Source organism: Tympanuchus pallidicinctus, unplaced genomic scaffold (assembly GCF_026119805.1).
Source record: "Tympanuchus pallidicinctus isolate F22 unplaced genomic scaffold, pur_lepc_1.0 scaffold1, whole genome shotgun sequence".
Taxonomy (NCBI): Eukaryota; Metazoa; Chordata; class Aves; order Galliformes; family Phasianidae; genus Tympanuchus; species Tympanuchus pallidicinctus.
The window spans coordinates 57,819,284-57,831,495 of NW_026294618.1; the positions used below are offsets into that span (position 1 = coordinate 57,819,284).

The 12,212-nt window shown below is 38.1% G+C and overlaps 1 protein-coding gene across 5 annotated transcripts in view; it reads left to right on the forward strand.

Moving 5' to 3' along the window:
• The window catches only part of PHACTR2 (phosphatase and actin regulator 2), a 124,204-nt gene that overhangs the window by 86,996 nt on the left and 24,996 nt on the right, over positions 1-12,212 (forward strand). For 4 of the 5 annotated variants that reach the window (XM_052679382.1, XM_052679392.1, XM_052679393.1 and 1 more), the window contains 2 exons: positions 1,108-1,266; positions 11,200-11,436. In XM_052679382.1, the coding sequence (XP_052535342.1) occupies positions 1,108-1,266; positions 11,200-11,436 (396 nt within the window). The remainder of the gene's footprint in view (positions 1-1,107; positions 1,267-11,199; positions 11,437-12,212) is intronic. The other variant, XM_052679399.1, reaches the window with a different exon arrangement.

The window sequence follows — 12,212 nt, forward strand, 5'->3', positions numbered from 1 at the left end:
GCATCCTGTAGAAGAGCAATCATCTCTGAGATCTGGAAGTGTGGTGTGAGCAACCTACAGATAGCAAGGCTTGGACATAACCAGAGAAGAAAATCAGTGGTTTAAAAATGCATGGAATAGAGAACAGATATCAATCAACAGAGAAAGTTGTGAGCCAGCAAGAGTACACAGCATTTTTCAGGGGCATAGATAAAAATAAGGAAGAGAAAGAATTTTTATTCTTTTTTTTTTTTCAGGAGGAAAAAGAAAAGAGCTGAGGTAGTTCACATGAGTCAGTAATAGTCATAAGAGCTGGGAGACAATGGGACTTACAAAATGTATTAACAGTATGTAATATGTTACAAAGAGTTGTAACCATGATTCTTAAGATTGGACAATGACCCATTATCATTAATAGTAAATTCACATTTGGGAATTGATCGCATATATTCTGAAAATTTCTGCCTGATTTCTGGCTGATACACCATTGGGATACAACACGGTTGTTCTGCAAGCTGTGGACATGCAACTCTATGTATGTCCAGGTCTGAGACCTTAGGAAACACACTATAGATACATTATGTTCCACATGAATGTCTTTAAGCTATGTAAACCAAGATCATAGAATCATAAAATGATCTAGGTTGAAAAGGACCACAATGATCATCTAGTTTCAACCCCCCTGCTCTGTGCAGGGTCACCAACCACCAGAGCAGGCTGCTCAGAGCCACATCCAGCCTGGCCTTGGATGCCTCCAGGGATGGGGCATCTGCAACCTCCTTGGGCAACCTGTTCCAGTGCATCACCACCGTCTGGGTGGAAAAAATTCCTTATGAAGGATGTGGGATGGAAGAGTATGGGATGCTAACATGTACAGAGTTCATATCAGAAGATGGAGCCTTGAAGCTTGAGCTGGAAATAGGCCCACTACTGTGAAGATATCAACTCAAAGACCTGGCAGCCTATGGAGATCATTTAGAGAGTTACTTTTCAGAGCCTATTATACACTCCATTAAATTTTTCTGCTTTGCTTCTATGGTAACTTGAAAGCAGAGAGTTGGTGTGTAATGTCAATAAATGCTAAGCAAGCAGTTAATTTGGACATCGGCTTTTTAATTTTTATTTCAGATGGTGATGTGACAGTAAATTTTGAAACTTCAAACGGACACACCATAGCTATTGGTGAAGAAACCATACAGGAAGAAAATGCAGTAAAAGTCAGTGGAGATAATGGCACTTTATCAGAGAAACCATGTGGGCCAGAAGGAAAAAAAGAAGATCAAAAAGGTAAATGGACACATTTATCAATTTTTTTCCCACCTACTTTAAACGCTAACGTGTTCTTCCATCAGCACCAATACATGCTGTAAGCTCCATCCTGCAACAAGGATGCCAGCAGAACCTGCCAAGAAGATAGACTTGCAAAACATGGGTATTTCATCACTGGTAGGCATACTGTGGATACAGTAAGGTAACAAATAGAAGCATGGTATGAGCATGAAAATACATGCAGAGATGTTTCTGAATTCACTGTGAACCTTTTGTGGGCAGGCTTTGGTTCCAGGTTTTCCTTTTGTGAAAGAAGAAATAAAATGCTTGTGCATCACCTTGCAATACCACTGCAGAAATGGCTCATAGCTTAAATGTTCAAGTGTTTAAGCTACTTGAAAACTGTATGTCATTTTGAAAATTACTTCAGCAGCTCATTCCCATTGGTTTTCATTACCTCTTAAGCACTTAAATTCCAGCTCTTCAGAAATATTCAAGGGAATATATTGCTACTACAAATTGAACTCAAGTCATTTATGGAAAATGTACTTTATGCCTATGTGATTTTCTGTAGATAAAATGCACTAAATCCTGTTAAATACTCAGTGTCCCAAATCTCAAGATCCATATTAATTTTGTTACCTTCATTCAGATTCACTTTGGTGACAAAGTTTGACTGAATAAGGGAAATTTAAAAACTCAGGTGGAATCACAAGGATTTGGACTGCATTTAACCTCTTTCTGTAATATGTTGAATACTGAACTACTTCTTTTCACTGTTTAAAAAAGAAAGAAAGAAAGAAAGAAAGAAAAAGTGAGTGTTCTTAAGTACTGCTCCATCTATTGGATTTTCTACAGGAAAGAGCAAGGATACAAAAGATCAAAAATTCATGGCTGGCTGTTAGGCCAGTCTTTCCAATGTTACCTAGTAACCTTTACCTAGTGATGAATGAGCCTTTGGAGGATGAGAGGGTCAGTTCAGCTAACACAATAATTTGAATTCTTCTCTGAGCTATGTAAATCACTTGCCTGTGTAAAAAGTGGCTGGATTTCCAAGGAGAACTGTACTTCTTATGAGATTCCTAGTACTTCCTGTCTCCCAGCAAGCCCAAAATACATAATTAGCTTTTTTTCATGACATTTAAATGTGTATATCTTTTTATGCCAACTAGAACCAGATGTGTATTGGGTCAGGAAAAAAGATTTGCAAAAGCCATGGAAAGCTCCTTAAAAATGATTTTGGGACTAGATCAGATCATTTGTTATTTTATGCATCCCTAAATACAGCCTTCTGAACCTGTCAGGTCTTGAAAGTTTTCCCAAGGGGCATATTTTTAATGATACACAGTTCTGAGTATTGAAATCCCATCCAGATGATGCTGCAGAATGCAGAACTGTAATGAAAAGGGGAAGGTACAATATCTGTTTCAAACACGTTATTTCATTCAGCTCTCTCTCTCTATTGTGCTGACCTTTAAGAACTTTGAAATGATGGCTGTACAAGAGTAGGCTCAGTGCCAAGGTATATTTAGCTATCACTTTATCACAAATTAAGCAAGAAGGTGAGTCAGTCTGTTTAAGAGTAGGGCTTGCAGATGCACCTCACAGATGACTCTCACCTGGTGGTGTAGTCTTCAGAGCTTTTTTACGGCAACTACAGTAGGTCTTCATCACACTACACTCACTGGCAGAAGGAGAAATAAGCCACTGATGTGATGGTTTGCATTAGCATTATGTTGATGCTCGAAGAGCATCAAAATCAGAGCTGTGGCAGGACTATGGGTATACCTGGCAGTGTCCTCCGGTTAGACTGTAACACATGCTGCTTTTCCAGATCACAGATCACAATCTCTGTCAGAAGAACTTAGATAGGTGGAGTGAATACTAGCTGGACTGTCATGAGCAATGAATTCAAGGTGGTTTTTGTAGAGATTGATGTTAGTCTTTTTAGAGTCAAAAACTCCTATGTGTAAATCTTACAGGAAGTTCTTTGTACTTTCCATGTTTGTGAGACCTGAAGACAGCAATAATTCCTGCTGTTTAGCAGCACAGTATGCTGCAAACTGCTGCCAAATCAAAGCGTTCTGAAAAACGCAGCTCAGCCCCTGAAAGTTATCAGGTTATTTTAAAACTCATTTATGAAATGGTGGTAGCTCTTACTTGCTTTCTGGTTCAAACAGATTTTGAAAATGAGCTTCCTGCTTAAAGATGATGATGATTGCTGATGCTGGAAGTTTAAAAAGACCAAATGTGGCAGGCACAGTGGTCAAGCGGTAAGAGTTGGCAGCAGTGCATCATGGAGCAGGGAATGTGTTTGGAGTTAAAAGAAGTCACAGGAAAAATGTTCTAGCGTGAGCCACAGAAATGCAGTATTTACAGGGCAAAGACAGTTGGCTCAGCCACATATTGTAGGAATGAGTTAAGCAAAAGTGAGTGAAGCAGCAGCCTGAAAGCTGTTCCCTGCGCTGCCAAGCATCCCTGCAAATTTTGCACTCTCTGCTCGTGGGTGTCTTCTGTATTTGGGGAAAAAAATCCCTTTGGAAATTTCAGTGTGGCCATTACTTTTTGTAGCTATGATATGTCAATCATCCAAACGGTGTAGAAAATTTCTCCTTTATGGCAGCATAATAAGAAGCTGGTGATGCAGGTGATTGAGCGATTAAGTTTTACAAAAACAGGTGATTGAGTTATTAAGCCTTGCAGATGGGAAAGCAGAGCCCCAGATCTTTTTCTTGGATTGTTTATTCACATTATATGTGTACTAGGTTGAGTTCTGAATACTTTTTTTCCTTAGTTTGGTTTTGTTTTGACTACAAGTCACTAGCATCTTTTGCTGAAAACACGGAGCTCAACTGTAGCCATTCTCTGTGAGCATGCTGGAGGGGATACAGAGCAGCACATGGGCAGGCAGCGTGCCAGAGTACGTGCTGCCTGTCTGGCCAGCAGGCTGGACTGTGCTGGTATCTCAGGGCTCCTGATCAACGGCCCTTGTCTGAAAGAGCCCCTGTGGGCCTCAGCACTCCAGGTTCCCAATGAGGAGCATTCCCTATGAACCTTGCATAGAGGTTCCATGGATCCCCTTCTTTCTTCCTCTTGTACCCTACAAGAGTGTTGGAGAAGAGCAAAAGCAACACGGGTAGAATAGATATCAAAATTGTAGCTGTTGCCCACTATAGACACAGGGACATAGCATGATGGCACAGGATGCTTGCTGAACATTGTAAAACCTCCTGGTACTGTGTCAGAGCTCCTTTTCTCCTTCACACTTTCCCAAGATGTCTCTGGCATTCAAGGTACACCAGAGAACCATGAGTTTGTAGCTGAGTTGTTTGTAAACTTTGATCCTACTCTTTTTTGATGTGGCAAGTTAATCTTTTTGTGATTCTGGTAGATAATTTCATTGTTAGCTTAAGTTGAAGAGAAAGTAGGTAGTTGAAAGTGAAGCAGGTTCACTAACCATTAGTGATATGCTACTTGGAAAAAAAAAAAAGTTTCATTTTGCCTACCATCAGTCAGGTAGGAGTGATAAATAACTGCACTGCAGGAAGCCAGAGCTCTCTCGTGGGTGCTCTGGGTATTCTGGGTGTCATGGAACATAAACTTCTGAAATGTTCCAATACCATTTATAGCAGACCCGAGTCCTCTTAGGTTTTCTCACGTATTTCAGTGAAGGAAACAATTTCTAGTCCTGTTTCCAAATGAATTAATAGGATCCATCTGTATAATGCTTTTCCTCCACATCATAACTAATCTGAGAGCTGACAAATGTCTAATTTTTAGTTTTTTAGTTCAGAGGTTCTTTCTCTTATATCTACCTTTAAATTTAATCTTCTGTTTTTCTCATGCATAAGGAGAAAAAGAAAGCTGGAGTCATAGGCCCTGATCTTATGAGTATGCATACTTGCTGACCAACACTGTAATTTGCATTCAAGGGAATGTTCTTTAAACTCAAGTTTTCTGAATTTCTTTTCTCAGAGGCCTTTGCTTTATTTCCCCTAAGTGGAAAAAAAAAAAAAAAAAAAACCAAGGAAAAAAAAAAACAACTAAACACCAAAAAAGCAACAACTGCTGAATTCAAAGCAGTAAACCCCCCAGGGCCTTATACAAGAACCTCTCAGCTGATCAATCTTGCAAACCATTCACTGTGAAAGACAAGACAAACTTTCCTCTCTCTTGTGTTACAAGCTGGCTTCCTGCACCCCTCAGCTCTGTAGATCATTGTTATGTGCACCATATATAAAAGTTTATTGGTGTTTTTTTTTGCCTGACTCCCAGAGAATCTACTTGTAGGTCTCAGTCTAGCTGAGTTATTTGCTGGCCTACAAATAGTTATTCTAAGAATAGTTGATCTTCTATTTGTCACCTGAACTATGTAAATGAGACTGAATCCAAGTTTTCTTAAAAGGAAAGGTACTCCAGATAAAGCTTTGTTTGGGCAGGAACCATCCAGTAAGTCAGCCAAGCCAGGCAGGCTCCTGCCAGTAGACTGACATGAAGATGCAGGCTTTCACCCACGTAATGTGAGTGGCAGAGGAAAGCTCCTAATATGTAGAGCTTCCATTTATTTTTTGGTTTTGTTTTTTTAATTATTAAAAAAAAAAATCCTATTTATTAAAAAAAAAAAAAATCCTAATATGGCTCCAGGAATAAGATTGTAGGCGTGGTTTTGGCAGATTAATCATTGAATTGTTTGAAAATATCTATACAGATAATATAAAGGAATGTAGAAATTTACATGCCTGCTCGCTTTCCAAGTATCTTATAGACCAAGAAAAGGTAAAAATATGCAGTTAGCAGTGAAGATGTTACAGATATTCTGTCTTGATTTAACAACTTACATATTACGCAACAGTTGAGCAATCAGCATGTGCTTGTTTTGTATTGGTTTTTTTTTCCTTTATTATCTTGGAAACAATAAATATTTAAATGTGGTTACTTATGTCAATTGTTACACCTACCCCTTTCTCCTCCCTCCTTCAGATTTCTACCCTTCTTCAGTTACAGGGTCTTTTGCACATGGTGCTGTTAACATTATTCAGTGAGCAAAAGCTGGAAGTTTGCAGACATACAGATCTGTTCATCTGTCTTCAAGAAGGATGAATTCAAAACTGGAATTAATGCAGAGAGGGTTGTGAGACAGCTGTTCTTGTTCAGCCTAGCAAAACTGAGAGAGCCTGAGTCTTGACTGCATTTGGTGAATGTAACAAATTGGTATATAGCCAGGAGAGACTATGGGTGAAGGACAACGCTGGCACAAGTAGAAAGGAATAAACAGAGGTTTGAAATACATTTGGACTAGAAATTAAAGAAAGCTTTCAATTAAAATAGGTGTTTTCTTGAACAGAGCTTTAGTAGTAAAAGCATGAACAAAAAATGGAGCTGATTGAATCTAAAATTTATGAAAGGATTTGTATGAGTTGACCATCTGCACCAGCACAGTCAAGAGAGTCCAAAAATGAGACAAAAGACACCTTGTGTTGTCTGGTGTCCCATGTTTCTGAATGACAGTTTCCTGGATTTTGATTAATCACAATACAGCTCTCTGCATAGGCTGGAAAGGAAACTCTTGATTCTCAAAACTCTTATTTAATAAAAGTTCATTTTGGAGGGATTTACCCAGTAGTAAACAACAAATTATACCTTATTTCCACCTTCCATTTTACATAGTGCTACTCCACTAAATTGTGCTTATCTTCCAGGAGAAGAGTGCTTTGCAGCTGGTAAAGATTATATGCTTGTAATGCAGGGCTACTGGCTGTGAGCTAGATTCATAACAGCTCTAGCTGTAGAAACCAAAAAACCTTGGTACTACATGACAAAATCCTGTAGTGTGAAAGTTTGGACTCAGAAATTTGCAAAAGTAAAGAAAAAATACAAACAATTTGTGCATGTTTTCTGAGACTATGTCAAGGATTTTTGTAGATCTTTGAACCACCATTTAGTCCACAGCTTAGGAACAGTGAAGCATTTAGCTTCCAAAATAAGTCATTGATTTTCCAGTGAATATGGCATACTGGAATCTCCCTGAAAATCTGTGAAAGTTTCCACAAGAGCTGCTGCACACTGAGTAACCCTGGTCATGGTTTTGGTTTTTTTGTTTGTTTTTTGTCTTCAGATGTTTATGTAAAAAGACAGTTTTCTTAAAAGTCTGGCCTCAATCACAATTTCTGGGAACAAGAAAATCCCATTTCAAAGTGAGCTTTCTTGAAAATATGGCCTTTGGAAAAATTGTTCCAAACATGCACATATTATTAATGTTATATATGTATGTATATATATAATGTTATATATATATACATATATAATGTTATATATATAAATGCTTAAATAAGATATTAGCATTTGCTTTGCTTTCTTATTGAGAATATAACAAATTTCTTTTACATAAGATGTCTTGAAGAAGTGTATAAAATATATTATTATCTGATGATCATTTGGTGACCTTTTGTTTAAAGTTCTGTTTGTGATGAACAGATTTCTAGATTAAGAAGAGCAATAGCAATAAAAATACCTTGAAGCTGCTTCTGAGGTACTGAGGGGACAAATAGATAGACTGAGCTGATTCAGGTGGCTCCTTAATTTGGCAGCCACAAACCTGATTAGAAAGAAGAAGCATCAAGAACAAGGGCACATATTCTAGCAGGGACATGCTGGAGAGGTACAGTTCTAACACTTCAATTTTATTTCAAAAGCATCTACAGACATCAGACCATCTTTCTCCCTCTGCAAGAGTGTCCCACTGTTGCCATTTTTAGCTACTATTTGTATTTCTACAGTACTCATGCATAGACAAGAAATTTATTGCATAGTGTCTTACATGAATAAAAAAAAAAAACAAACAGTCCCAGTAGGCTTGCAGTAAGAGAGGACACCACGGTTAGATGCTGAAAAACAAGAGGAGACTAGACCAGGATAATAAGTACAATGCCTAAAAATTGTTAGTTTTGGTATCACAACAGATTTTAATGCGAAGGAAGAGAGGTATCTTTGTGAATGTTTACATGGAGAGTCTTCCAAGCCTGAGAGCAGCAAGAGAAAAGCAGGTGAATGTGTTTGCTTCAAAATTTGGCTTGTTAGTGACAAAAGTTGGTCAGGTAAGAACTGAGTATCAGTATCTCAAGTAAATGAGAAACATCAGTTTAGACAGGATGAAACTGACATTGAAAGCCATCAGATTTATCTGGTGAGATAAAAAAGTGAAGCTAACACAGAAAATACAAAGGTAGCATGACGCCAAGAGGAATTATATGGTCAAAGCAATGGGCAAGAGCAACTATCTTCATCACAGACTTCCTCATAGATATGAGCATGAAAACTCATTGATCAAAGTGAAGAAAAGGGCATGTATGTGATCAAAGTGTAGTCAAGGCTCAAAAGGAACTGTAACTATCCAAGCAGATAGAGTTATGCTGTGCAAAAATCTTCCACACCTTGGTATATGCATAACAGTATGGAAAAAACTGCCCTAGATAGAGATGATATCCCAGTATTCGTGGGATATTTCAATCAAAATTGATATTACATAAATTGTCCCGCTTAATCACAACTGAAATCCGAAAGCAGGGACATTGATTTGGAAGAAATATTTAAATTTTGTTTTTCATTAATAATTTTAATTTATTTTTCTATAGAAGATTGAAAATATTGACTGTAAGTAAGATACACTTATTTGCAACCAAGTAAAGATGTATCCTCACATTTTGTACTTTTTTACTAACACATAAGATATATTGGGACACATTATTTAATCAGTTAAACACTCGAATGTAAGCTGACTAAGATTCTAAAAAATTCTCATGCATTTCTTTAGCATTTGGAGGATAGAGTACTAGGTTATTCTTTTCTTAACACTTTCTGTATTAGTGACTTAAAGCAAAACATGGTGACAATGTATAAATGCACGGGTTTTCCACTGATTCTTCTTAGTAAGTAGAGTTTTGGGATGCTGGATCCATAAGGAAAAAGAATGGTATACACTTAAAATTCTTTCTGATCATGTCCTTCAAGATCTTCAAAATAGAAATTTTATCTTTTCTTGCCATGTTTGTCATAATGGAATTAAAATGTAGCAACATCTTGCTTTCTCACAATTAAATCAATTTTTCAGCTTTGAATGAAGGTAGGTGGAGTTTAATAAGGAGGTACCATTTGCTATACAAGAGGAAAACAAAGTGTAACAAATATGTTTTTTTCTTCTTCCAAAGTCTTTCTCTGGTCCAGGAGAAAGAGGTAGGAAAACAAAGATATTGTACAAGGATCTGTGCTTGAAAGAATCTGCTTGCTAGCTCTAAAGCAATGGTTTTTTGCATAACATTAGCAAAACCGGTTTATCCTATGATTATATAGGCTGGAAATAAATGAGAAGAACACCATTAATTCTCTTGGTTGATAAAGAGTTATGTGTGCATGTTGCTTTCAATAATTGCAGAGGTGATGCATCAGGTTCATGTTAACAAGCCTTAAACTAGAGGTTGAAAAGGCTTTGTTTCTGAGATAAGGAATGTTGATGTTGTCCAACATGTTTGTTTCTGGTCTTCATCTACTAATCTTACAGTGAAAAGATACTGCTTATCTCTTGGGAATCTTCTATATAGGAAGGAAGAGGGCAGGGAGTGGCCAGGAGAGCAAGGAACTGCCATGTAATGTGTGTTAGAGTGAGGCTCTTGTGGGAACGTACTGCAATAAGTGAATTGGTTTCCTTCAAGTGCTAAAAAGAAGTCATTAAAGTTCTTTTTGATATGTGCTTGACTCCTTCATTCCCTGACCATTGTAGTTTATAATAACATGCAAGTAAAGTTCTTATGCTTTTGATGGTATGCTATTACTTCTATAAAATACTTTTTCTGCAAGGTGGAAAGACTGTCTTGAGACCAAATGGGCACAGAGATGGTGTGACAGAATAAAGAAAGATTTTCTTTCTTTACCAGCTACAGTCTAAAAACCATAGAGTTTGTGTTGCAGAATTTAAGTTGCATATAAGTGGCTCAAGTACATTAGCTTTGCTGTTTTGAAGTGAATTTCCAGATCCTTCCCACTTATCTGTCTTCAATTTGCAGAGCACACAAACAAGGTTTCTTTGGATGAAATTAAACACAAAGCTGCATTCAAGAACTTGTTGTGTTCCCTCCACATCTGGACATGCAGTCCACAGAACTAGCCTGAAGCTACTCCACAGTATATTCTTGTGAAGTGCACAGGACAGGGACACCAGGTCCCCTGTGTTACTTGTTTCACTCTGCAGAGCCATTCCTATTGGACTATGAAATGTGGATGAAGTCCAGATTTCTGCTGACTGAGTAACTGTTGATTCTTGAAACTGCAGTCTGATATGAACACCTAAAGGACTTGGAGGAGGAAAGAGCAATCCCATGCCAAATGACATCCTATTTAATTTAGTTAAAGAGTAGAAATACTCTTTATGGGGAAGATACCCAAAATAAAGGTGCTGTTTCTGTGAGCAAGCAGGCTGCAGCATAGGAAAATGTGTTGCTTCAGGGGAAAATTTCAGCTTGCATGGCCATGTTTGAACCTGTGGCTGAGAGAAAAGCTTTGTTCACATTCACGTTCGCATGAATCTGAGTTTTATAGCCTACTAATTTCAAAGAACTAGAAAAGATCTAAGGGAATTTTTTACCAAATGGCATTTGCCTTGCTTAGTTTGCAGCCAGCAATTTATTTGGGGGTATTAAAGAGGATCCTTGGAAGTCTGGATTAGATAAGATTGAGAGGAGTGCTGGGCAGAAGTCTTCAATGAGAAGGACTTGAATTGAGACAGGTGGGAACTTTTTTTTTCTTTTTTTCTGAAGTAGTAATTTCAATAGGAGAGAAAAAGTGAAGAAATCTCTCCTGATTCCCAAGAGATCAAGCAGCAAAAGTAGTCATTGTCTAGCTTGCTGTTGTATGTTTGTGGTGTCTGTGTCAGTTGGCTTCTGTTCACTTTCTTACCCATAGAGAACACTACTGATCACTGCCCAGAAATAACTGCATCCCATGCTCCACCACTACCCAAGTCTAAGCCTAAATCTAAAAAAGCTACGCTACCACCAAAAAATGCTCTTGCTGCTTCTACCACCACCAGCCATAAGAGTAATGAAGCACCTCATGCTAAAAAAAAGGGAAAGGCTCCTGTTAAGCAGCCTCCTCTCCCGCCTCCCAAGCCAACAAGCCACAGTGCAAACCGAGAAGTTGGTGAGTACTGCACAGGCAGTGCCAGTTATGGTGGGTGCATGTGCATGAGGGGCTTGGTCCTCAGGGCTTTGCTTTTGTACGTAGCTATGCTACTAAAGAGCATGCCACTGATGTTTTTAGCTAACATCTCACTGAGCTCTGGTTCTGCTGTCTGCAAACACCTCAGATGAATCATTTTGCTGTCTAACAAATGTATGCGCAACACCAAGCACAACGGAGACTATACTGAATTCCCAGTTGACGTGCAAGTGCTGGCTATAAAATGACTCAGAGAACTGTCGAAGGATCAGCAAGGAAAGAGGTGACTTTTGGAAACAAATACATCTGAACTGCCCCAAAGTAAATCTATTGATTCTTCTGCAGCCTGCAGTTATGCTAGATTTTATGTAGCTGTTCTAAGGTACTGATCTCAAGTTCAAGTGGTTGTGATTTAGACAGTGACCAAAATGAAATCATGCAAATGTAATTTGAATGCAAACAATATTACGATGAATTGAATATATATATATATATTGGCTAACTTATACAAACCTTGCGTTCTCAATCCTCTTTCAATCTTCCAAATTCCTTCAGTCCCTCCAGTTTTCTCTCCAAGTATACTTCTTCATAACTTGTACATTTTGGCAAGTGTTGTATTTGAAGCATACAGAAGAGGACTGTTTGAAAGCACTGCAAGAATGCTTAAGTTACAATATTAACTTGGTATTAACTGTCCCTTCTACATCAATAGGCCACAAGAATAAACATGTTGAAAACCCAGAATTTGCTGCTTGTAT